Below are 21,095 nucleotides of genomic sequence, written 5' to 3'. Positions count from 1 at the left end.
ACCCGCCTCCACTCCTTGAGCACAGGGTCTGCAAAGCCGGGGTCTCTCAAGCACCTTCCCTCCATGCTGCGCAGAACGACCGCCGGGTCGCACCTCTAACTGACACTAATCCTTTGCCGCGGCCCCTTTAGCAGCCCACGCCTCTTGCAGTCTCAAACTTCATTTCCCAGTGTCTTTGGGATTTCCCAGGGTCCGAAGCCACTGCACCCTGGGAGTGGTAGTTCAAACGTGCCGCTGGCCTCTATAGAAACCATGGGAGGGGTCTGCGGCGAGAACCACACTTCCCGGCAGCCCCGGAGATGGCTTTCTGAACTCTGTAGTCCCAGCTCTCGCGGCCCTAGCTCCCGGCGGAAGGAGCGAAGCGCCCGGACTACATTTCCCGGGGGCCCCTGCGCCTTACCCCTCTCGGGCCGCAACGCGGGGTCTATGCTCTTCAGGCGCGGTCTAAGGGTGACGGCCGACTGGTTTCGGACTCCCGCTCCCGTGGTGCCCCGCGCGTGGTCGGCCCAGCCCCCGGCTCCCGCTAGCCCCGCGGCGGCGCTGGTTGCTGTCGTGAGCCGCAGCCGCCCCGCCCCACCTCTCCCTCCCCTCCCCCCGGCCCTGCGCACGGGCCGCCCCTCCCCCCGCCTCCCCGGCCCCTCTCACGGTGCCAAGATGGCGGCGGCGGCGGGCGGCGGCAGTTGCCCCGGGCCTGGCTCCGCGCGGGGCCGCTTCCCGGGCCGGCCGCGGGGCTCCGGCGGGGGCGGGGGCCGCGGCGGACGGGGCAGCGGAGCCGAGAGAGTGCGGGTAGCTCTGCGGCGCGGCGGCGGCGCGACGGGGCCGGGCGGAGCCGAGCCTGGGGAGGACACGGCCCTGCTCCGTTTGCTGGGGCTCCGCCGGGGCCTGCGCCGGCTCCGCCGCCTGTGGGCCGGCCCGCGCATTCAGCGGGGCCGAGGCAGGGGCCGGGGCAGGGGCTGGGGCCCCAGCCGGGGCTGCGTGCCTGAGGAGAGCAGTGACGAGGAATCCGACGATGAGGTGAGGCAGTCAGAGGCGTCCCCAACGCCGGGCGGGGCGGAGGCCGGGGGGCTTCCTAGGGTCGGGGTGGCCCCGAGGGGTGGCGTGAGGAAGCGAGGTTCTCAGGGTCCTTGCGGAGGGATGGTGGGGCCCTGCGGATGGGCCTGGGAGGAGATAGGCTGCACGGAGGTGTCGGTGCAAAAGGCCTCCGAAAGTGGGTAGAGAAGCCGGGCTGCAGCTGGGCACTTGGGCCCGAGGCACATCCTGCTGAAGTGTCCTGGGATGATGATCTTGGTAGTTGGCAAAGCCATGCCAGTAGAGGTTTGAGCGAGAAGACTGTGGGTACCGCATGCCCAACCAGTGGTGGTTGACAGCAGCAGCGTGGCTTTAGTGGACCTAGGCTAGGGCTCTCTGGGCTCTTACCTGTAGGCTGCTCCGCCTGGCCTCACAATTTGACACATCACTGGTTTCACCCGTACCCTGATTCTTTCTCTTAAGGTGGAGGGATGGTAGCCTGGTGGAAGGCTTCCTCTCAGGGGCACAGATTGAAGAGAAATGGAATAAAGGCTGAGGCTGGGAGCTCTAGCAGGTCTGAGTTCAGCTCAGGATTTATCCTCAGCCTCCCAGAAAAGTCAGGAAGGTGTGGGTTGTATTACTTAGGACAGTGCGTAGTAACCTGAGGGCTCAGAGTAGAACCTATTACAGTAAACCATTTGAAACACACACCCCACTTGGGTGCCCCGTTCCCATCTTCATTCAGGAAGAAACTACATTCTGAGAGTGAGTAAACAAGTCCCACCGTTTTCTGAGTTAGAGGATGAGGGAATCTGAGGGTAGTGTTTACTTCCTGGCCTGGGAAGACCCCGCTCTCTTCCCTTTTGGGCCAGTGAACCACTGGTGGCTGTGCTGATGTGGTCCGGCACAGGGGATGGGGGATCAGAATACCCTGTGCCTCTGTCCCTAGGGAGAGACCCTGTTTTCTATTCCTCTCACATCTTCCAGCTTCTTAAGTTTTTCCGTAAATAGGTAGGGGTATGTTAAGAGGGAAACTGGGGATGTATCTCCATACCTGAGTCTCAGGTGAAATGAGGGCTTTGGCACTGACTGCTGTTTTTCCCCTCCACCTCTGGTCCCCTAAATCAGGAGTTTCAGGGTTTTCATTCAGATGAAGATGTGGCCCCCAGTTCCCTGCGCTCTGCGCTCCGATCCCAGCGAGGTGAGTGATGGGGAAACTCTACCTCTGTAGTTTTACAGGAATGTGATTCTTGCTCTTTGTGTCAGCTCTTCCCTGTTCCGCTAGAGTCTCCATCAGTTACAGAGTGTGTTCTGTGTTCAAGCCCAAGCTAGGCTGGGCTGTGGGGGAAACAGACAAGTAAGACTTAGTCCTTGCCTTCCTGGAGTGCCTTCTTCGGTCTGCAGGGCTAGCTTGACCCATCTCCCCACACCTATTCTCCTTTTAGGTCGAGCCCCCCGAGGTCGGGGCCGCAAGCATAAGACGACCCCCATTGCGCCTCCTCGCCTAGCAGATGTTGCTCCTACCCCCCCAAAGACTCCTGCCCGGAAACGGGGTGAGGAAGGCACAGAACGGATGGTACAGGCACTGACTGAACTTCTCCGGCGGGCCCAGGCACCCCCAGCCCCCCGGGGCCGGACATGTGAGCCTTCCACTCCACGTCGGTCTCGGGGACGGCCCCCAGGACGGCCAGCAGGCCCCTGCAGGAAGAAGCAACAAGCAGTAGTGGTGGCAGAAGCAGCTGTGACAATCCCCAAACCCGAGCCCCCACCTCCTGTGGTTCCAGTAAAACACCGAACTGGCAGCTGGAAGTGCAAGGAGGGGCCCGGCCCAGGACCTGGGACCCCTAAGCGTGGAGGACAGGCTGGGCGAGGAGGCCGTGGAGGTAGAGGCCGAGGCCGAGGCGGGCTCCCTCTCGTCATCAAGTTTGTTTCAAAGGCCAAAAAAGTGAAGATGGGACAGTTGTCCTTGGGAGTTGAATCAGGTCAGGGTCAAGATCAACGTGAGGAGAGCTGGCAGGATGCCCCCCAAGGAAGAGCTGGATCTGGACAGGGAGAGGGCCCCTGCTGGAGGAAAGAGCAAAAGCTGGAGGAGGAGAGAGAGAAGGAGACAGAAGAGGAGAAAGGCAAGGAGAAGGAGGAAGAGAAGGTAGAGGGAGCTGGACCTGAAGAGATGATGCTAGCGGAGGAAAAGGAAGAGGCAGAGCTGCCATCCCCAGCCTCGACTCCTCCAGAGCCTCCAGCCCCTCCAGCCCCTGCAGCCCCTGCAGCCCCTGCAGCCCCTCCACCCGCTCCACCCCCTCCACCCCTTCCATCCCCTCCATCTCTTCCACCTCCTCCACCCCCTCCACCCCCTCCACCCCCACCACCCCCACCACCCCTTCCCCCCCTCCCTCCTCCCTCAACTTCTCCTTCGTCCCCACTTTGTCCTCCACCACCCCCAGTGTCCCCTCTGCCCCCACCATCACCTCCACCACCTCCTGCCCCAGAGGAGCAGGAAGAATCCCCTCCTCCAGTGGTTCCAGCTACATGCTCCAGGAAGAGGGGCCGGCCTCCCCTGACTCCCAGCCAGCGGGCAGAGCGAGAAGCTGCTCGGGCAGTGCCAGAAGGTACTCCTCCCACTCCAACCCCCAGCACCACCACGGGAGGCCCTCTGGAAGACAGCCCCACTGTGGCCCCCAAAAGTACCACCTTCCTGAAGAATATCCGGCAGTTTATTATGCCCGTGGTGAGTGCCCGCTCCTCCCGTGTCATCAAGACACCCCGGCGATTTATGGACGAAGACCCCCCCAAGCCCCTAAAGGTAGAAGTCTCACCTACTCTGCGGCCTCCTGTCGCCATGTCCCCACTCGCCCCCCCAGAACCGGCACCAGCTCCCTCTCCACCGCGTGCCCCAACTCCCCCCTCTACCCCAGTCCCGCTTCCTGAAAAGAGACGGTCCATTCTAAGGGAACCCACATTTCGCTGGACCTCACTGACCCGGGAACTGCCCCCTCCTCCTCCTGCTCCTCCACCGGCCCCACCCCCACTTCCTGCCCCTGTCACTCCATCCCGGAGGCCCCTGCTCCTTCGGGCGCCTCAGTTTACCCCAAGCGAAGCCCACCTGAAGATCTACGAATCGGTGCTTACTACTCCTCTTGGGGCCCCTGAAGCCCCTGAGCCAGAGCCTCCTCCCGCCGATGACTCTCCAGCTGAGCCTGAGCCACGGGCAGTGGGCCGCACCAACCACCTCAGCCTGCCTCGATTTGCCCCTGTGGTCGCCACTCCTGTCAAGGCCGAGGTGCCCCTTCCTGGGGCGCCAACTCTGAGCAATGGGCAGCAGCCTCAGCCTCAGGCTCAGCTACAGCAGCCCCTACAGGCCTTGCAAACCCAGCTGCTGCCCCAGCCATTACCACCACAGCAGCCACAATTACAGCCACAGTTACAACTGCAGCCACAGCCTCCACCACAGCAGCCGCCGCCACTGGAAAAGGCCCGTGTTGCAGGCTTGGGTTCCTTACCACTGTCTGGTGTGGAGGAGAAAATGTTCAGCCTCCTCAAGAGAGCCAAGGTGCAGCTGTTCAAGATCGATCAGCAGCAGCAGCAGAAGGTGGCGTCTTTGTTGCCGGTGAGCATGGTGCTTTGGCCAGGCTCCTGCACCCATCGTCCAGCCTTGCTTCTCTTAACTCTCCTTAACTGCCTGTCTCCTCAGTCAGCCTCCAGTATTTCAGGGAACGCTCAGAGCCAGTCCTTGCCTGTCTCTCAGCTTCCTATATTCCTTCCCTGGCCCCGTCCCTCCCCCACGCTAGTCCGCTGGTCCTATCTTTCCTCACTTTCCAGCCTCTGACCCTGTTTATTCCCCCCACCAGCCGAGCCCTGGAGGGCAGATGGAGGAAGTCGTGGGGACTGTCAAGCAACTCTCAGAGAGAGGTTCTGTCAGGTCTGAAGATGAATCGATGGAAACTAAGAGAGAGAGACCGTCGGTATGGAGTGGGAGGAAGGCCCTCTGAAGAAGGCTGGTTGCAGGAGCACAAGGGGCTACTTCCACATGTATTCCTGGTTTCTCCTCCCCTAGGGCCCCGAGTCCCCCGTGCAAGGCCCCCGCATCAAACATGTCTGTCGTCATGCTGCTGTGGCCCTAGGTCAGGCCCGGGCCATGGTGCCCGAAGACGTCCCCCGCCTCAGTGCTCTTCCTCTCCGGGATCGGCAGGACATCGCCACGGAGGGTAGGGGCGGGTGTGTTGTGGGAAGATTTGACAGCTGTGTCAAGTTTGGGGGCGAGCAAATGCACCAAGAGCCTAGGAGGGTGGGCGCTGAGTTGGATGCTTGGGGCAGGTGGCAAGTGGGTTGGAGTGCTGGGTCTTAGAGCAGATTTGGGGCACCAGGGACCTGAGCACTGTGGGAAAGTGGAGACCAGAGGGCCAATTGAATGGGATCTAGGTAAAAAGCCCAGTGGCTTTGTGACTCCATTCCTTCCTCTGCGTTACGCTAGATACATCATCAGCATCTGAGACTGAGAGTGTCCCATCACGGTCTCGGCGGGGAAAGGTGGAGTCAGCAGGGCCTGGGGGAGACTCAGAGCCTGCCGGGTCTGGAGGGACCCTGGCCCAAACGCCCCGGCGCTCGCTGCCCTCCCATCATGGCAAGAAGATGCGGATGGCACGGTGTGGACACTGTCGGGGCTGCCTGCGTGTGCAGGACTGTGGGTCCTGTGTCAACTGCCTGGACAAGCCCAAGTTTGGGGGCCCCAACACCAAGAAGCAGTGCTGTGTGTGAGTAGCCTGGGCGGAGCCTCTGTTCCCACCCATGGTTGTCAGTCACCCAGGCCTCCTGCCCCGCCAGAGCAGTGGGATTGGCATCCTTGTGGAGAGCTTCCTCTCTTCCCCCAGACCACCAGTCCCCTACCCTGGTGACGTGCTGCTCCCCTCCCCAGATACCGGAAGTGTGACAAGATAGAGGCTCGGAAGATGGAACGGTTGGCTAAAAAAGGTAACAGGACTTGAGGAGTATTTCTTTATACAACCGTGTTTAGATCCGTGGTGTGGAGGAAACTATGTTTTCTTTGTTCTCTTTCCCTTATCTTTGCAGTCTCCTACCTTTGTTGTCTTTCCGTCGTGTGCTTTCATATCTCTCCTGTACTCGTTCTCTTCTGCCCCACTTCTTTTTGGCTTTTGTCCATCCCAGTGTCCCATGTCCCTGGCTGAGCTCAGATCCTACTAAGTCCCCTGTTCCCACAGGCCGGACGATAGTGAAGACGCTGTTGCCCTGGGATTCCGATGAATCTCCTGAGGCCTCCCCTGGTCCTCCAGGCCCACGCCGGGGGGCGGGAGCTGGGGGGCCCCGGGAGGAGGTGGTGGCCCCCCCAGGGCCCGAGGAGCAGGACTCCCTCCTACTGCAGCGCAAGTCAGCCCGGCGCTGCGTCAAACAGCGACCCTCCTATGATATCTTCGAGGACTCGGATGACTCAGAGCCTGGGGGTCCCCCTGCTCCCCGGCGTCGGACCCCCCGAGAGAATGGTGCGAATTGCTTGTTGCTTCCCCTTTCAGTTAGTCCCGTGTCTTTTGTGTAGAAGGGGCGGGGTTTCCAGACCCGGGGCCCTACCAGTATGTTAGAGAACACAGCTGACTGCAAGGAAAGGAGGTAGTTTGGTGTGGATAGGGAGAACTGGTGCGTGAGGTTTTCAGTAGCTTATTGAGCCGGGTCATCCTAGTGGGTCTTAGTTAAAGATGGCCCTGGGGATCCAGGTAACATTAGGGGGTTGTGGAGAAAGGGGAATAGGGAAGGAAGAACCTCACCTATTTAGGGTGAGGAACCTCTAAATAGGGGAACCTCACCATTTATGTGTCCTGCCTAGAGCTACCAGTACCAGAACCTGAGGAGCAGAGCCGGCCCCGCAAACCCACCCTGCAGCCTGTGTTGCAGCTTAAGGCCCGAAGGCGCCTGGACAAGGTCAGCAAGGCCCCACACCAAGAACCCTGAGCCCCGTGGAAGGCATGGCTCCTGCCCTTCGGGAGCTTCCTAGCAAGTCAGGGTAACGGACTCACCTGAGTGCCGTGTTTTCCACACCAGAGGACAGGCCCTGAGGGGTAAGGCAGGCCTGTCCTTCTGGAAAGCAAAGTAGGATCTGGGCAAGAGACAAGGCTGGGCAGACTGGGGGAAATGGCAGTGTGGAGGGAAGTCTGCAGAGGGTGAGCCTTGGCGGCCTTCCGATCACCACCTCCCTTTCTAGGACGCTCTGGCCCCTGGCCCCTTTACTTCTTTTCCCAATGGTTGGACTGGAAAACAGAAGTCCCCTGACGGAGTGCACCGGGTCCGTGTGGATTTTAAGGTATGGCATTGAGGAAGAGGGTCTCAAGGACCGTGTTTGGAAGAAACTTGATCGTATATGAGAAACCAGGGCTTTAAGGAAGAATTTGGCTGGTGTTCCTGGCTGCTCTCTGACCTGTGTCCTCTCTTCCCCTCAGGAGGATTGTGACCTGGAGAACGTGTGGCTGATGGGCGGCCTCAGTGTGCTCACCTCCGTGCCAGGGGGGCCGCCAATGGTGTGCTTGCTGTGTGCCAGTAAAGGCCTGCATGAGGTTGGATCCCCGCCTTTTTCCACAGCCCCTCAGGTCTCCATTGGCCCTCCTTGCCTGAGATCTTGGGCCCTCTCAGCAGGGTCTCATCCCTGGCCTCTTGGCCTCACACTGTGCCCATTGTTCACTCTCCCCACCCCCAGCTGGTGTTCTGCCAAGTCTGCTGTGACCCTTTCCATCCATTCTGTCTGGAGGAGGCCGAACGGCCCCTGCCCCAACATCATGACACCTGGTGCTGCCGCCGCTGCAAGTTTTGCCACGTCTGTGGGCGCAAAGGCCGGGGATCCAAGGTTTGGGCACGGGAGCCGTGCGAGTGGGTGGAGGCGTGGAGGAGAGGGATGTTCTTGTGTCAGTAGGTTCTGCCATTGTTGTCTTTCTCGAACTTCCCAACAGCACCTCCTGGAGTGTGAGCGCTGCCGCCATGCTTATCATCCAGCCTGCCTGGGGCCCAGCTACCCAACCCGGGCCACACGCAAACGGCGCCACTGGGTGAGAGACGAGGCCCACGCCCCTTGCTTTGGAGCTCTAATTAAGGCTGCTACCACCCCCAGACTTACTCTAGGCCAGGGCTTCCATGAGGAGGGAAAGGTCAGAGGTCCTTGTGAGAGTTTATCTGATAAACAGCATTTTCTCTTCTGAAATTTCGTATAAACGAGACTTACGTGCAGAACTTACACAGGATGATTGCAGGGGCTCATGGATTCCAAGGTCCTGGGCTCAGAATCCCCTGCTCCTGCCTGATCTCCACTCCTCCCTGTCTCCCTGTGCCAGTCTCCCCCACTTCATTCCTCTCCCTCCTTCCTCCTTGCTTCTCTTGCTCACTTTTTTTCCTCTTACCTGTCCTTTCTCATTTGTCTCCTGCCTGCCATCCAGTCTTCTTTGCCCATCTCCTCCCACTGTACCCCCCAACACTGCTCCAGGCTGCTCCCCCTAATGTCACCCTGCCCCCCCTGCCCCCAGATCTGCTCAGCCTGCGTACGCTGTAAGAGCTGTGGGGCGACTCCAGGGAAGAACTGGGACGTCGAGTGGTCTGGAGATTACAGCCTCTGCCCCAGGTGCACCCAGCTCTATGAGAAAGGTGGGGACCTGTCAGGGGACCTGGGCCCTGGGGGACACCGGGCAGTGGGCCAGGCTCCTAGACAGGCAGGACAGATGTGTTTTTCTAGTGGCTTTGTATCCTCCTCTAGCCGCGGAACCTTTCCTTCCATTCATGGTACTTTCCCACGGAAGCCTAGCCAGTACCTCAGATAGAAGGACATACTTTCTCTGAGGGCAGTGGGAGTGGAGGGCCTAGATCCCATTGTTGTGGTGGTCCCTGACATGTCCCCTGGATCCTCAGGACTCCACTGAGCACTTTGAAAACCGAGGCTTTCCCCATTTGCTCAGGCAGCATATTTAGCAAGGTTCTTTGTGAGGCATTGGGGTCACAGGGTTAAAAGAGGCTTTATCCTCAGCCAACGATTTGAGAATAGTAGGGACCCAAGATGGAACATAGCAGAGGCAGCCCTCACGGCAGCCAAGAGGTGGTGGCCCCAGAGAGACCTCCAGGGGACAGGTAGTGGCCCCAGCTCCTCTGACTTGCCCTTTTCTTCCCTCTTCTGCAGGAAATTTCTGCCCAATCTGCACACGCTGCTACGAAGACAACGACTACGAGAGCAAGATGATGCAGTGTGCACAGTGTGACCACTGGGTGCACGCCAAGTGCGAGGGACTCTCGGGTGAGCAGCAGAGTGTCTGGGCTGCTGCCTCAGCCCTGAGGGGGTCCCTGTCCTACCCACAGCACAGGCCCTTATGGGACAGGTGGGCTTAATATCCTTGGCAACCTCTAGGGGCTGCTGAGAGCCAACTCTCACGTCCTCCCAAACCATTCTCTCCTATCCTACTTTGGCTGTTTTAGATGAAGATTATGAGATCCTTTCTGGGCTGCCAGACTCCGTGCTATATACCTGCGGACCGTGTGCGGGGGCCACGCACCCCCGCTGGCGAGAGGCCCTGAGTGGGGCCCTGCAGGGGGGCCTACGCCAGGTGCTCCAGGGCCTACTGAGCTCCAAGGTGGCGGGCCCATTGCTGCTGTGCACTCAGGTCTGGGGGCTCGGGAGGTGGGGGGGGTGGGGCCAGGCCCAGCACCAGCCCTGCTGACTTCCTGTCTCTGCAGTGTGGGCAGGCTGGAAAGCAGCTGCACCCGGGGCCCTGTGATCTGCAAGCCGTGAGTCGGCGGTTCGAGGAAGGCCACTACAAGTCCGTGGTGAGTGGGACACAGAGGAACAGGTGGGTGTCAGGAGGAGGGGGGTTGGGGGCGGGGTGGGGGCTCTGATCCTGACAAGCTCCCTTACAGCACAGCTTTATGGAGGACATGGTGGGCATCCTGATGAAGCACTCAGAAGAAGGAGAAACCCCAGAGCGCCGGGCTGGAGGCCAGATGAAGGGGCTCCTACTGAAGGTGAGAACTTTGGGGAAAGCCTATAGGGTGGCTTGAATGGAAGTGGGGAAGAGAGAGTGGGTACTTCAGACCCTGCCCCCACCAACTTGCCTGGGGAAGCCAGTTCTTCTCATTTTGTTAACCCACTCCCCAGCTGCTAGAGTCTGCGTTCGGCTGGTTCGACGCCCATGACCCCAAGTACTGGCGACGGAGTACCCGGCTGCCGAAGTGAGCAAGGCTGGGTAGCAGGAGGGGATCTAGGGGATGAGGGCAAAAGCAAGGGCACATGGGAATCCAGGGTCAACCTGGGCTGAGAATGGACGAGGAATAGAGTTAGCATCTAGAGGGTGGGGAGCCAGGAGGAGCGTCCTTGGGGATTCTAGGTCAGCAAAAACTCAGATTGTGCAATTAGCCCGCTCTGTTTCTACTTTGTGCAAGGTAGTGTTGGGGACAGCAATGAGTTAGCCATGTTTGGGGGGTGGGAGTTGAGGTTGAACAGACATTAATGCCTGATAAGCCAGATTGTCAGGGTGGTGATGGGAAAGTCCAAGGGGATATGAGAGCCCAGAGAAGGTTCCTAGGGCCTAAGACTCTCCAGAAGAGATGACAGCTGAGATGTGGAAAAAGAGTTATTACAGACATGAGGAACAGCATTTCACGTGTCACAGGTGGCATGGGGGGGGCCCCGGCTCATTTGGGAGACTGGGAGAAATGCCACATGGAGAGAGGACCAAGTGTGTCATGGCATGTTTAGGCTAAGATTTGGGTGGCCACCCATGTTAGACGTGTCAGATGCTGACCCTGCCTGTCCACAGCGGAGTTCTTCCCAATGCCGTGTTACCTCCATCCTTGGACCATGTCTACGCTCAGTGGAGGCAGCAGGAACCAGAGACCCCAGAATCAGGGCAGCCTCCAGGGGACCCCTCGGCAGGTACTGGCAAATGGGGGCTGGAAGCCAGGGCCCCTGAGTTGGTGGAACAAACTCTAGGTCCTGATTCTGGAACTTCCCTTTCCACACCCCTTCCAGCTTTTCAGGGCAAGGATCCAGCTGCTTTCTCACACCTGGAGGACCCCCGTCAGTGTGCGCTCTGCCTCAAATATGGGGATGCAGACTCTAAGGTGAGGGCTACCATGTGAAGTCCCGGGTTTTGGGGCTTAGTCCCTGGGGCCTCCCCTCACACCATTTCTCCTCTGCCCCCAGGAGGCGGGACGGCTTCTATACATTGGGCAGAATGAGTGGACACATGTCAACTGTGCCATTTGGTCAGCTGAAGTGTTTGAGGAAAATGATGGCTCCCTCAAAAACGTGCATGCTGCCGTAGCTCGAGGGAGGCAGATGGTGAGAGCCCGGGCCTAGAGAGGTGGGCAGCCCTGGGGTCTCAGGTAGGGCCCCCTGCAGGGGAGACAGCTCCTGTTTCACAGTCTTTACCCCAACGTGTCCTTTCACCGCTGGTCCTGGGTATCATTTTTTGGTTGTCCCAGGACTCTGGTGCTGCAATGATAGCGGCTACCCCCCCACCCCCATTTGAGCTTGAAGTCTGGGAGATTAAAAGTTGGAAGATCTTTTGTTGATTCAACCTGTTCTGGATGCTTTCTATGCAGTGTGGCACTTAGCTCTTACTGTGTCCCTATGAGATGAGGTATTGACTGGGCTAGAACCTCTCCTCACCAGTGTGGGACCTGGGTTAGGTGCCGTAGGATGCCTCAGGATTAGGAAGTGAAGCACGGGGGAGATCTACTTGGTGGGAGGTCAGTGAAGATTAAATGAAATGATACAGGTTTCACATTAAAATGGTGTGAGAGGGACATCTGGCTCAGTCAGAAGAGCACGCAACTCTTGATCTCGGGGTCTTGAGTTTGAGCCCCACGTTGGGTGTGGAGATTACTTAAATAAATATTTAAGAAATTATGTGAGAAAGATGGTAAATGCTGCTAAGTAAGCGTTAGCTGTCGTTATCTTTCTCTCTACTGCAACACTCTGCTTCAGAAAATTTGAAGTAGGTTTGATACGCACCTGGCATTGGATGCATCTAGGGAAGAGGTTATGTTTGGTGAATGCCTTTGCTATGCGAGGTGCTGGGCTAGACTGGGGCCCAAGCAGAGTCTCACAGACAGTGATGCTGAGCATCAGACCCTGGTCTCGGTCACTGGCTTCTCCCGTCAGCAGCCCCTTCCACCCGCAGCGCTGTGAGCTCTGCCTGAAGCCTGGAGCCACGGTGGGCTGCTGCCTTTCCTCCTGCCTCAGCAACTTCCACTTCATGTGCGCCCGGGCCAGCTACTGCATCTTCCAGGACGACAAGAAAGTTTTCTGTCAGAAACACACAGACCTGCTGGATGGCAAGGTGAGTCAGGACCGTGGGGGAGACAGCGCCACACTGCTCTCTCTTTTTCCACTCATTGGCCCCTTTAGCCCCTCAGCCCTTCCCAGCTACCTCTTGGTGTCTCCCTTGTTTTCCTCAGTCCTTGAGCCAAGCACCCAACTGTCCAGTCCTTGCGTCCAGAGCCTTCCCTCACAGCCCCCTCGCCCCCCCCCCCCCCCCCATCAATCCAGCAACCCCATTTGCCACCCACCTCCCAGGAGATTGTGACCCCCGATGGGTTTGATGTTCTCCGCCGAGTCTATGTGGACTTTGAGGGCATCAACTTCAAGCGAAAGTTCTTGACGGGGCTCGAACCTGATGCCATCAATGTGCTCATTGGTAAGCCTCTTGCTCTGTACCCTGGTCTTCCTGACCCTGCCTGGCCCCACCCTTCTGATCACTTCTTTGCACTATAGGTTCCATCCGAATTGACTCCTTGGGTACCCTGTCTGATCTCTCGGACTGCGAGGGACGGCTCTTCCCCATTGGCTACCAGTGAGCAGCCCAGGGGGCCTGGGTGGGGTTGAAGGACTCCAGGACTGGATCCCACTTCCCAAGTTGTCCTGACTCTCTTGACCCACACACCCACCTGACAGGTGCTCCCGTCTGTACTGGAGCACAGTGGATGCTCGGCGGCGCTGCTGGTATCGGTGTCGTATTCTGGAGTATCGTCCGTGGGGTCCAAGGGAAGAGCCAGTTCACCTGGAGGCAGCAGAGGAGAACCAGACCATTGTGCACAGCCCCACCCCTTCCTCAGGTATGGGTGTTGGAACTCCCTCATTTCCTTCCCTGGATGCTGCCCTCAAACGGTTTCCCACTACCCGGTTCCCCTCTCCCCTAAAGATACTCTAGGTTTTTTGTCGTTCTTCCGATTGTCATGATGTCAGTAACTGATAGCATTATGTGCTAGGGACCGTGCTCAGCATTTTGCAGGAAGTGAGGGAAGAGCACCATGCTACCTACTTGTGGGGGGTGGCAGCTTCTGGACAAACAGATAATGTTTATGGCCACCTGACTTGGGGTTATGTGCTCCCGTGGTGCTCCTCACAGCCTTACAAGGAAGGTGCAAGCTCTGCCAAACTGCAGCTTAAAAAGGGCGGTTGCTCTCTACATAACACAGTGGTGGAATCAGGATTCAAACCGAATTGGTCCCCTCATAGCTGTACCAGTGCTGAGGGATGTGGCCAAGCGCTGGATGGCACACCTCAAAGATTGGGCTTGGAGATCAGTAAAAGGAGAGGTTGTGAGCTGAAAGGGAGAAGGAAGAGATTCGGATTATGTTTGCAGAAAAGGAGTTTGTGCCAGGTTCCAATATGAAGTGGAGAGGGGAGGAGGGTGCAGCCACCCTGGCTGGAAGCAGGGGAGTGTTGGAGGCGGCAGCAGAGATTTGTTCTCACAGATTGGGTGGAGCCAGGTAATGGGGAGCCCCAAGCGCCAGCATGAGGCGGGTGTGTTTGATGTGGCAGGGATGCACAGTGCAGGTGAGAAAGTGGTAGGACTGGCCCTGCTGGAGAGTGCGCAGTGCCCCTTGTGGAATGTGGGGCCTGAGTCAGAGAACAGTAGGCAGCCAGGAATGGGGGAGATGGCAGAGATGGGTGAGGAGGAGTTACAGAGGGACCCTGACCCAGGTGTGTATGGACATTTTAAAGAAACCACAGAGGGGTGTGGAACCTGGGTGATGACTGGGAACCAGTGCACATTGTGACCAGACCATCGGGTGGGGGTGGAGAAGCCTTGGTGGGCTCAAAAGAAGGGAGGGTGTGTGAGGAGAGGCTTTGACAGGGTCCTTGTCATTCCTGATGCCATTCTCCTGCCTCTTCAGAACCCCCGGATCATGTGGACCCCCCGCCAGATACAGATGCCCTTATCCCTGGAGCTCCTGAGCACCACTCACCTGTTCAGAACCTGGACCCCCCACTTCGGCCAGATCTCAGCATTGCCCCTCCTCCAGCCCCCCGTTCCTTCTCAGGGGCTCGAATCAAAGTGCCCAACTACTCACCATCCCGGAGGCCCTTGGGGGGTGTCTCCTTTGGACCCCTGCCCTCCCCTGGTGAGTACCTGGGACTGTTGGGGAGAGGGGGGTGGGTGGGTGAGGCAGGAGCTTGTGGCTGACACTGACCCTTCCCCCCAACAGGAAGTCCATCTTCTCTGACCCACCACATCCCTACGGTGGGAGACCTGGACTTTCCAGCTCCCCCCAGACGCTCCCGTCGTCCCAGCCCCCTGACCCCAAGGCTGCCACCGTCGCGGCGGGCCTCTCCCCCTCTCAGAACCTCCCCACAGCTCAGGGTGCCCCCTCCTACCTCAGTCGTTAGAGCCCTCACACCTACCTCAGGGGAGCTGGCTCCCCCTGGCCCAGCCCCATCTCCTCCACCACCCCCTGAAGACCTGGGCCCAGACTTTGAGGACATGGAGGTGGTGTCAGGACTGAGTGCTGCTGACCTGGACTTTGCGGCCAGCCTGCTGGGGACTGAGCCCTTCCAGGAAGAGATTGTGGCCGCAGGGGCAGTGGGGAGCAGCCACGGGGGTCCAGGGGACAGCTCAGAGGAGGAGGCTAGCCCTACCCCCCGCTATGTCCACTTCCCTGTGACTGTGGTGTCTGGCCCTGCCCTGGCCCCTGGTGCCCTCCCTGGAACCCCCCGCATCGAACAGCTGGACGGAGTGGATGACGGCACAGACAGCGAAGCAGAGGCAGTCCAGCAGCCTCGGGGCCAGGGGACTCCTCCTTCGGGGCCAGGAGTGGGCCGGGCTGGGGTCATCGGGGCTGCAGGGGACAGAACCCGACCTCCTGAGGACTTGCCGTCAGAAATTGTGGATTTTGTGTTGAAGAACCTAGGAGGGCCTGGAGAGGGAGGTGCTGGACCCAGAGAGGAACCCCTCCCCCCAGCACCTCCCCTGGCCAATGGCAGCCAGCCTTCCCAGGGCCTACCCCCTAGCCCAGCTGACCCCACTCGGACGTTTGCCTGGCTCCCTGGGGCCCCAGGGGTCCGGGTATTGAGCCTGGGCCCTGCCCCTGAGCCCCCCAAACCCGCCACATCCAAAATCATCCTTGTCAACAAGTTGGGGCAAGTCTTTGTGAAGATGGCTGGGGAGGGTGAACCCGTCTCACCCCCAGTGAAGCAGCCACCTCTGCCCCCTCCCATCCCCCCTACAGCCCCTGCTTCCTGGACTCTGCCCCCAGGACCGCTGCTGGGTGTGTTGCCAGTGGTAGGGGTGGTCCGCCCCGCCCCACCCCCACCCCCTCCTCCACTGACCCTGGTGTTGAGCAGTGGACCCCCCAGCCCACCCCATCAGGCCATCCGCGTCAAGAGGGTGTCCACCTTCTCTGGCCGTTCCCCACCAGCGCCTCCCCCAAACAAGACTCCCCGGCTGGAGGAAGATGGAGAGTCCTTGGAGGATGCCCCCCAGGGTCCAGGGCTTAGTGGCAGCGGGTGAGTGAGTGTGCTGAGTCTGGAGGAGGGTGAGAGGTGGGCAGGGGAAAGCAGCTCAGCCTTCTCGGGGTTCCTCCCCCAGGTTTAGCCGAGTAAGGATGAAAACGCCCACAGTGCGTGGAGTTCTTGACTTGGATGAGCCTGGGGAGCCCACGGGGGAGGAAAGCCCAAGGTGAGTAGCCAGTCCCCTTTCCCTGGAGGCTCTAGGACCTCTGTTCCTTCCTTTTTCTGACAGGTCTCTCCTTACAGGCCCCTCCAGGACCGGTCCCCTCTGCTGTCACTCCCAGAAGGTGGTCCTCCTCGGGCCCCTGATGGTCCCCCCGACCTGCTGCTTGAGTCCCAGTGGCACCACTACTCAGGTAGGAACCGGCCTGTCGCTCTGCTTCCCTGCCTCGTGCTTGCCTTGGCTGGGTGATGGTCAGTTCAGAATCAGGCCACTTCCGAAAACACACGTCGCACATCCACCTGGCTATGAGCCCGAGACTAGGTGTGAAGAGTTCTAGAGACACTCTCAGGGAGAGTGTGACCCATGGCAGAAACAGTCATGGAGAGGAAGTTTCAGCTCCATCTAAGAGGCCCTTCGAAAGTACCCGTGCAGCATGCCCAGGAGCCCGGGGGTCAGCTTCAGAACGTAATCTGCCAAGGTCAGAGGGTTAGGTTCCTAGTAAAGCTGAGCAGCTGGGGGGGCTGTCAGAATGGGATGGGATTCAGAGCCATGCAGCTAGATAAGAGCACCTGGGTGCCAATGAGGATAGAGCTCACCTAGGACCCGGAGGGGCAGGAACAGTAGGAAGGAGATCACAGGAGAGTGGTGTCCCAGAGGCCCTGGGAAGGGAATAGTCGCTGGTCCTAACTGCCTCAGGGAACACCAGGCATGTGGGGTTTAGGATTGGTGTACCGACTGGGAAGGATGCTGTATCAGGGTCCAGAATTGAAGACTGTGGTTGATGAGGAAGCCAAAACAAGACTTAGGCATCTTGCCAGCAAGGTTGCGTAAGGGTCTGAGGGGAAGGCAGCAACCTAGAGGGGTTTGTGTGAGGGCTGAGACAGCAGAGCCACGGAGGAGGGGGAAGGGGGCTTGTGGATGGAAGCAGAGGTGGGAGGAGGCATGGTGGTTGGGTTTGAATAGGAGACCGCTGCGTTGGGGGAAAGGTGAGGTTAGCGCACTGGCAGAGACATCAGGACACAGGATGGGGGCACACAGAGTGGATTGGGCTGCCAACCTCAGTGAAGCTAGGAGGGCGGTGCTGTGTTGGTTACAGAGGGCTGCGGCAGAGGGGTAGGCTACAGCCAAGCAAGCTGGCAACTGAGCAGCCTGAGGCTCGGAATTTCTCCTGGCCCGAGTCCTGTCCACATGTGTGGATTCTCTCGTTCCGTAGTGCTGAGTTACTGAGCGTGGAAGCGGAGCGAGGTAGACAGAGACCGCTTAACTGAAAGATCGCCTGTGGGGGTCAGAGGTGGTGTGAAGTTATGGCAGTGACCATGACGGACAGGTCCCACCCTCAGGGACCACGCCAGATTTTGGTAGAGGAAACAGACACGTACATTAGCAAGTGTACCGCAGCTGAGAACGAGCACCGTGAGAAAGAAGGCAATGAGAGCGCCTGGCTGAGGCCCCTGTAGTCAGCCTGTCGGGTTCAGGGAACAATGGAGGTGAGGATGGGGCAAGGGCAAAGAGGAGGTAGAAGAAACTGTCAGAGGTGGATGCAGGGGCACTGAGGCCTGGAGAGGATGTGGGTCGCACAGCAAATCAGGTTTAGAGGCATGCCTAGGGCTGGGAGGGCACGCAGTCAGGTTGGCGCAGAGAAGTGGTGTGGGGAGAAAGTGCGGCCACAGTGGGTCCTGCCTCTCTCCTAAAGTGTACTCCACTCAAACGTAGGTTCCCCCCATGCCCGCCCCCCAGCCATGACAGTCCTCAGTCCACACCCTGCTTAAGCAAGCAGCAGCATTTGCACTGATTTCCCTCCTTGCAGCACTTCCTTCTCTGGCTTCCAGAACTCCACCCCTCTCCTCACCAATCTAGTTATACCTCGTCATTGCCCCAGCCTGTCACTTTGGCATGTCCCAGGGCCCTGGCTTTGACTTCTCTATCTGTACTCTCAGATGTTCTCAGCTACTGCATGGCTCTGGATCCCATCTCTAATTCCGACAGCCCCCAGATTGGTTGCTGGGCTCCTAGGTCCTGCCACCTGTTTGCCGTCTCCCCCAGCAGGTTGCAAGGGCAGGTTCTCTAAGGGGAATTTCAGACTCAGCATGTCCCAGACTGAGCTCTTGACCTTCACCCCAAACTTGTTCCTCCCTCTCCCTCATCATCTCAGTCATTGGCAGTTTTATCCTTCTGGGTGTTCAGGTCCCAAACCTGAGCTGTCCTTGACGTTCCACTGTCTCTCATATCCACATCTCCTATAGCAACAACTTCTGTCTTCTGTGTTTTCCAAATCTTTGGCCCCTGAGAGATCCCTTAAATAGCTCATAAGATACACGTACTTGACTCTGTGGTTAGGGGCCTATATAATAATAAATTTGCAGTATTTATACAGATATGCTGTGTATATAAAAATACATGTGTATAATGCACCTCTCTGGTATTTTAAATTCTCTGTGAGAGAAAGAATGAGGGGTGTAGATGGGCATTTTTGTAAACTGGGTTTGAATGAACCAGAAGTGTGTCCTGCAGAGCCAGGGCACTCCAGGCCTCTGTGTAAATGCTCATCTAGCCAAGAACTCCTGTAGAAAAGGGACCGCAGGCCCTGTAGGAAAAAAAAAAATGTCCAGGGGCGCCTGGGCGGATCAGTCAGTTAAGTGCCTGACTTTGGCTTGGGTCATGATCTCACGGTTTGTGAGTTCCAACCCCGCATCAGGCTCTCTGCTGTCAGCATAGACCCACTTCGGATCCTCTGTCTCCCTCTCTCTCTGTCCCTCCCCTGCTTGTGCTCGTTCTCTCTCTTCTCTCTCCAAAATAAGTAAGTAAACATTAAAAAGAATAATAATGTCCATCCTGTAGGGTTCACTGGGTAATTAGAGCAGGAAGAGAGCCACCGACCAAGTATCTGTGCTTGTGCAGGGAGAGGAAGGGAGGGTGGTGGGGAACCGGCGACTCTGGAGTCCAGGAGTGGTGACCCTCACCTACTGTGACCTGCTGCTTGGGATCAGGTGAGGCTTCGAGCTCCGAGGAAGAGCCTCCATCCCCAGAGGACAAAGAGAACCAGGCCCCCAAACGGGCTGGCCCACATCTACGCTTTGAGATCAGCAGTGAGGATGGGTTCAGCGTGGAGGCAGAGAGCTTGGAGGGTGAGTCGGGAGTAGTGGTGACGGAGGGCAGGTGTCTGGTGGAGCACCGTCCTCACTGCTCTGGCCCTGCTCCCTCCTCAGGGGCGTGGAGAACTCTGATTGAGAAGGTGCAAGAGGCCCGAGGGCACGCCCGCCTCCGACATCTCTCCTTCAGTGGTAAGTGGGGAGAGTCCACAGGGATGCTGAGAGGACTCCCAGAGGACAAGGTGGGCCTCTGCCGTGACCTGTGTGTCCTCACCTTTGACTCTCCCCAGGAATGAGCGGGGCAAGGCTCCTGGGCATCCACCACGACGCTGTCATCTTCCTGGCAGAGCAGCTTCCCGGGGCCCAGCGCTGCCAGCACTATAAGTTCCGCTACCACCAGCAGGGAGAGGGCCAGGAGGAACCACCCCTGAATCCCCACGGGGCAGCCCGTGCCGAGGTCTATCTCCGGTGAGAGGTCTGGGGAGCCCTATGGGAGTTCTCGAGCATGGGAATGAAGTCTGTAGAGATTGGAAACTGAGGCCTGGGAGAAGATGCCAGGCCACTCCAGGAATTATTCCTAAAGTTCACATCGGAAGAACGAACCCCCTCCATTCCCCTTTTCTCTGTCTCCAGTGGTAGCGGTATTTCTTTTGTCAGCGGCAGGCCCAAGCCAATGGGTAGGTAGGTGGCATCTTTTTGAAGGAATGGCTGTGATCCTCCCTTCTTTCCTCCTCTCTCTGCTGCAGGAAGTGTACCTTTGACATGTTCAACTTCCTGGCCTCCCAGCACCGTGTGCTCCCTGAGGGAGCCACCTGTGACGAGGAAGAGGATGAGGTGCAGCTCAGGTCAACCAGGTATGGAGGGCAGGCCAGGGTGCTGGGGGTGTTCTGGAAGGGTCCTAAAGAGGGTGACCAGGGGCAAGAGAGGTCATTCCTGGGTACCAGCCTGTGACACTGCTGACCCCACCAGACGTGCCACCAGCCTGGAGCTGCCCATGGCCATGCGCTTTCGCCACCTCAAGAAGACATCCAAAGAGGCTGTGGGTGTCTACAGGTTAGTGGGGTTGGGGGGAGGATGCCCCTTGGGTGGATGGACAGGTGCCCTGGTGTGGGGCTGCCTTGGTTCTGTCCCCCTGCCCCCTGAGCTCCCCCTTGCCTATCCTACCCCACAGATCTGCCATCCATGGGCGGGGCCTGTTCTGTAAGCGCAACATCGATGCCGGCGAGATGGTCATTGAGTATTCCGGTATCGTCATTCGCTCTGTGCTGACTGACAAGCGGGAGAAGTTCTACGACGGGAAGGTGGGCCCCCCCCCCCAGGCCGTGGGGACGAGGGGATAGAGTGGGGCTGATCCGTGGGAACGGAGCACCTGACTGCCCTATCCTATCCCCGTAGGGTATCGGGTGCTACATGTTCCGCATGGATGACTTTGATGTGGTGGATGCCACAATGCACGGCAACGCTGCCCGCTTCATCAACCACTCGTGTGAGCCCAACTGCTTCTCTCGGGTCATCCACGTGGAGGGCCAGAAGCACATCGTCATCTTCGCCCTGCGCCGCATCCTGCGTGGTGAGGAGCTCACCTACGACTACAAGTTCCCCATTGAGGATGCCAGCAACAAGCTGCCCTGCAACTGTGGCGCCAAGCGCTGCCGTCGGTTCCTGAACTGAAGCCGTGGCTGCCCACCATACCCCCTGCTGCCATCTTGCCCCTCGTCTGGGGGCTCCCTCGTCCCTCCCAGAGCATCTCACCCCCACCCTCCTGTTCGGGGTGGATGTGGGCATGCAGGTGGCAAAGGCCCTGCCTCCACCCCACCCAGCAATCGCCCCCTTCCCGCCCTGGGGGCCCAGGATGTAGATACTGTACAAAGGTTTCTAAATCCCTTCTTTTCTATGCACTTTTTTATTTAAGAGGGTGGGATCCCAGGTGGGAACCTCCCGTAATAAAGTCTGTCAATGTTTGGAGAGGTGGTGTTCCCGTTCGTGTGGTGCTGGGGGCACGGAGGAGCTCCCGTTTCGCCATGCCTTAGCCCGGGAAGCCCGTCAGCCTCCATAGAAGGGTGAGGCTATC

General features: G+C 58.6%; 1 protein-coding gene across 1 annotated transcript; it reads left to right on the top strand.

Moving 5' to 3' along the window:
* The first annotated feature begins 654 nt into the window (after positions 1–654).
* On the top strand, positions 655–20,989 carry KMT2B (lysine methyltransferase 2B). Its single transcript, XM_042919181.1, has 38 exons — positions 655–1,014; positions 2,137–2,209; positions 2,454–3,213; positions 3,349–4,612; positions 4,854–4,967; positions 5,060–5,210; positions 5,477–5,756; positions 5,918–5,973; positions 6,222–6,500; positions 6,839–6,933; positions 7,214–7,312; positions 7,449–7,562; positions 7,703–7,849; positions 7,953–8,048; positions 8,520–8,637; positions 9,164–9,277; positions 9,457–9,641; positions 9,715–9,804; positions 9,895–9,999; positions 10,133–10,206; positions 10,794–10,909; positions 11,006–11,097; positions 11,180–11,317; positions 12,162–12,320; positions 12,557–12,677; positions 12,755–12,833; positions 12,935–13,095; positions 14,161–14,388; positions 14,473–15,769; positions 15,852–15,941; positions 16,019–16,128; positions 18,923–19,060; positions 19,142–19,216; positions 19,315–19,492; positions 19,771–19,878; positions 19,994–20,077; positions 20,196–20,325; positions 20,420–20,989. Exons 1-38 carry the CDS (start codon positions 655–657, stop codon positions 20,693–20,695), a joined length of 8,154 nt encoding a protein of 2,717 aa, XP_042775115.1. The 3' UTR covers positions 20,696–20,989.
* The last annotated feature ends 106 nt before the right edge of the window (positions 20,990–21,095 follow it).

This window comes from Panthera leo, chromosome E2, assembly GCF_018350215.1.
Source record: "Panthera leo isolate Ple1 chromosome E2, P.leo_Ple1_pat1.1, whole genome shotgun sequence".
Classification (NCBI taxonomy): domain Eukaryota; kingdom Metazoa; phylum Chordata; class Mammalia; order Carnivora; family Felidae; genus Panthera; species Panthera leo.
This window is presented reverse-complemented; position numbering and strand designations above follow the sequence as displayed.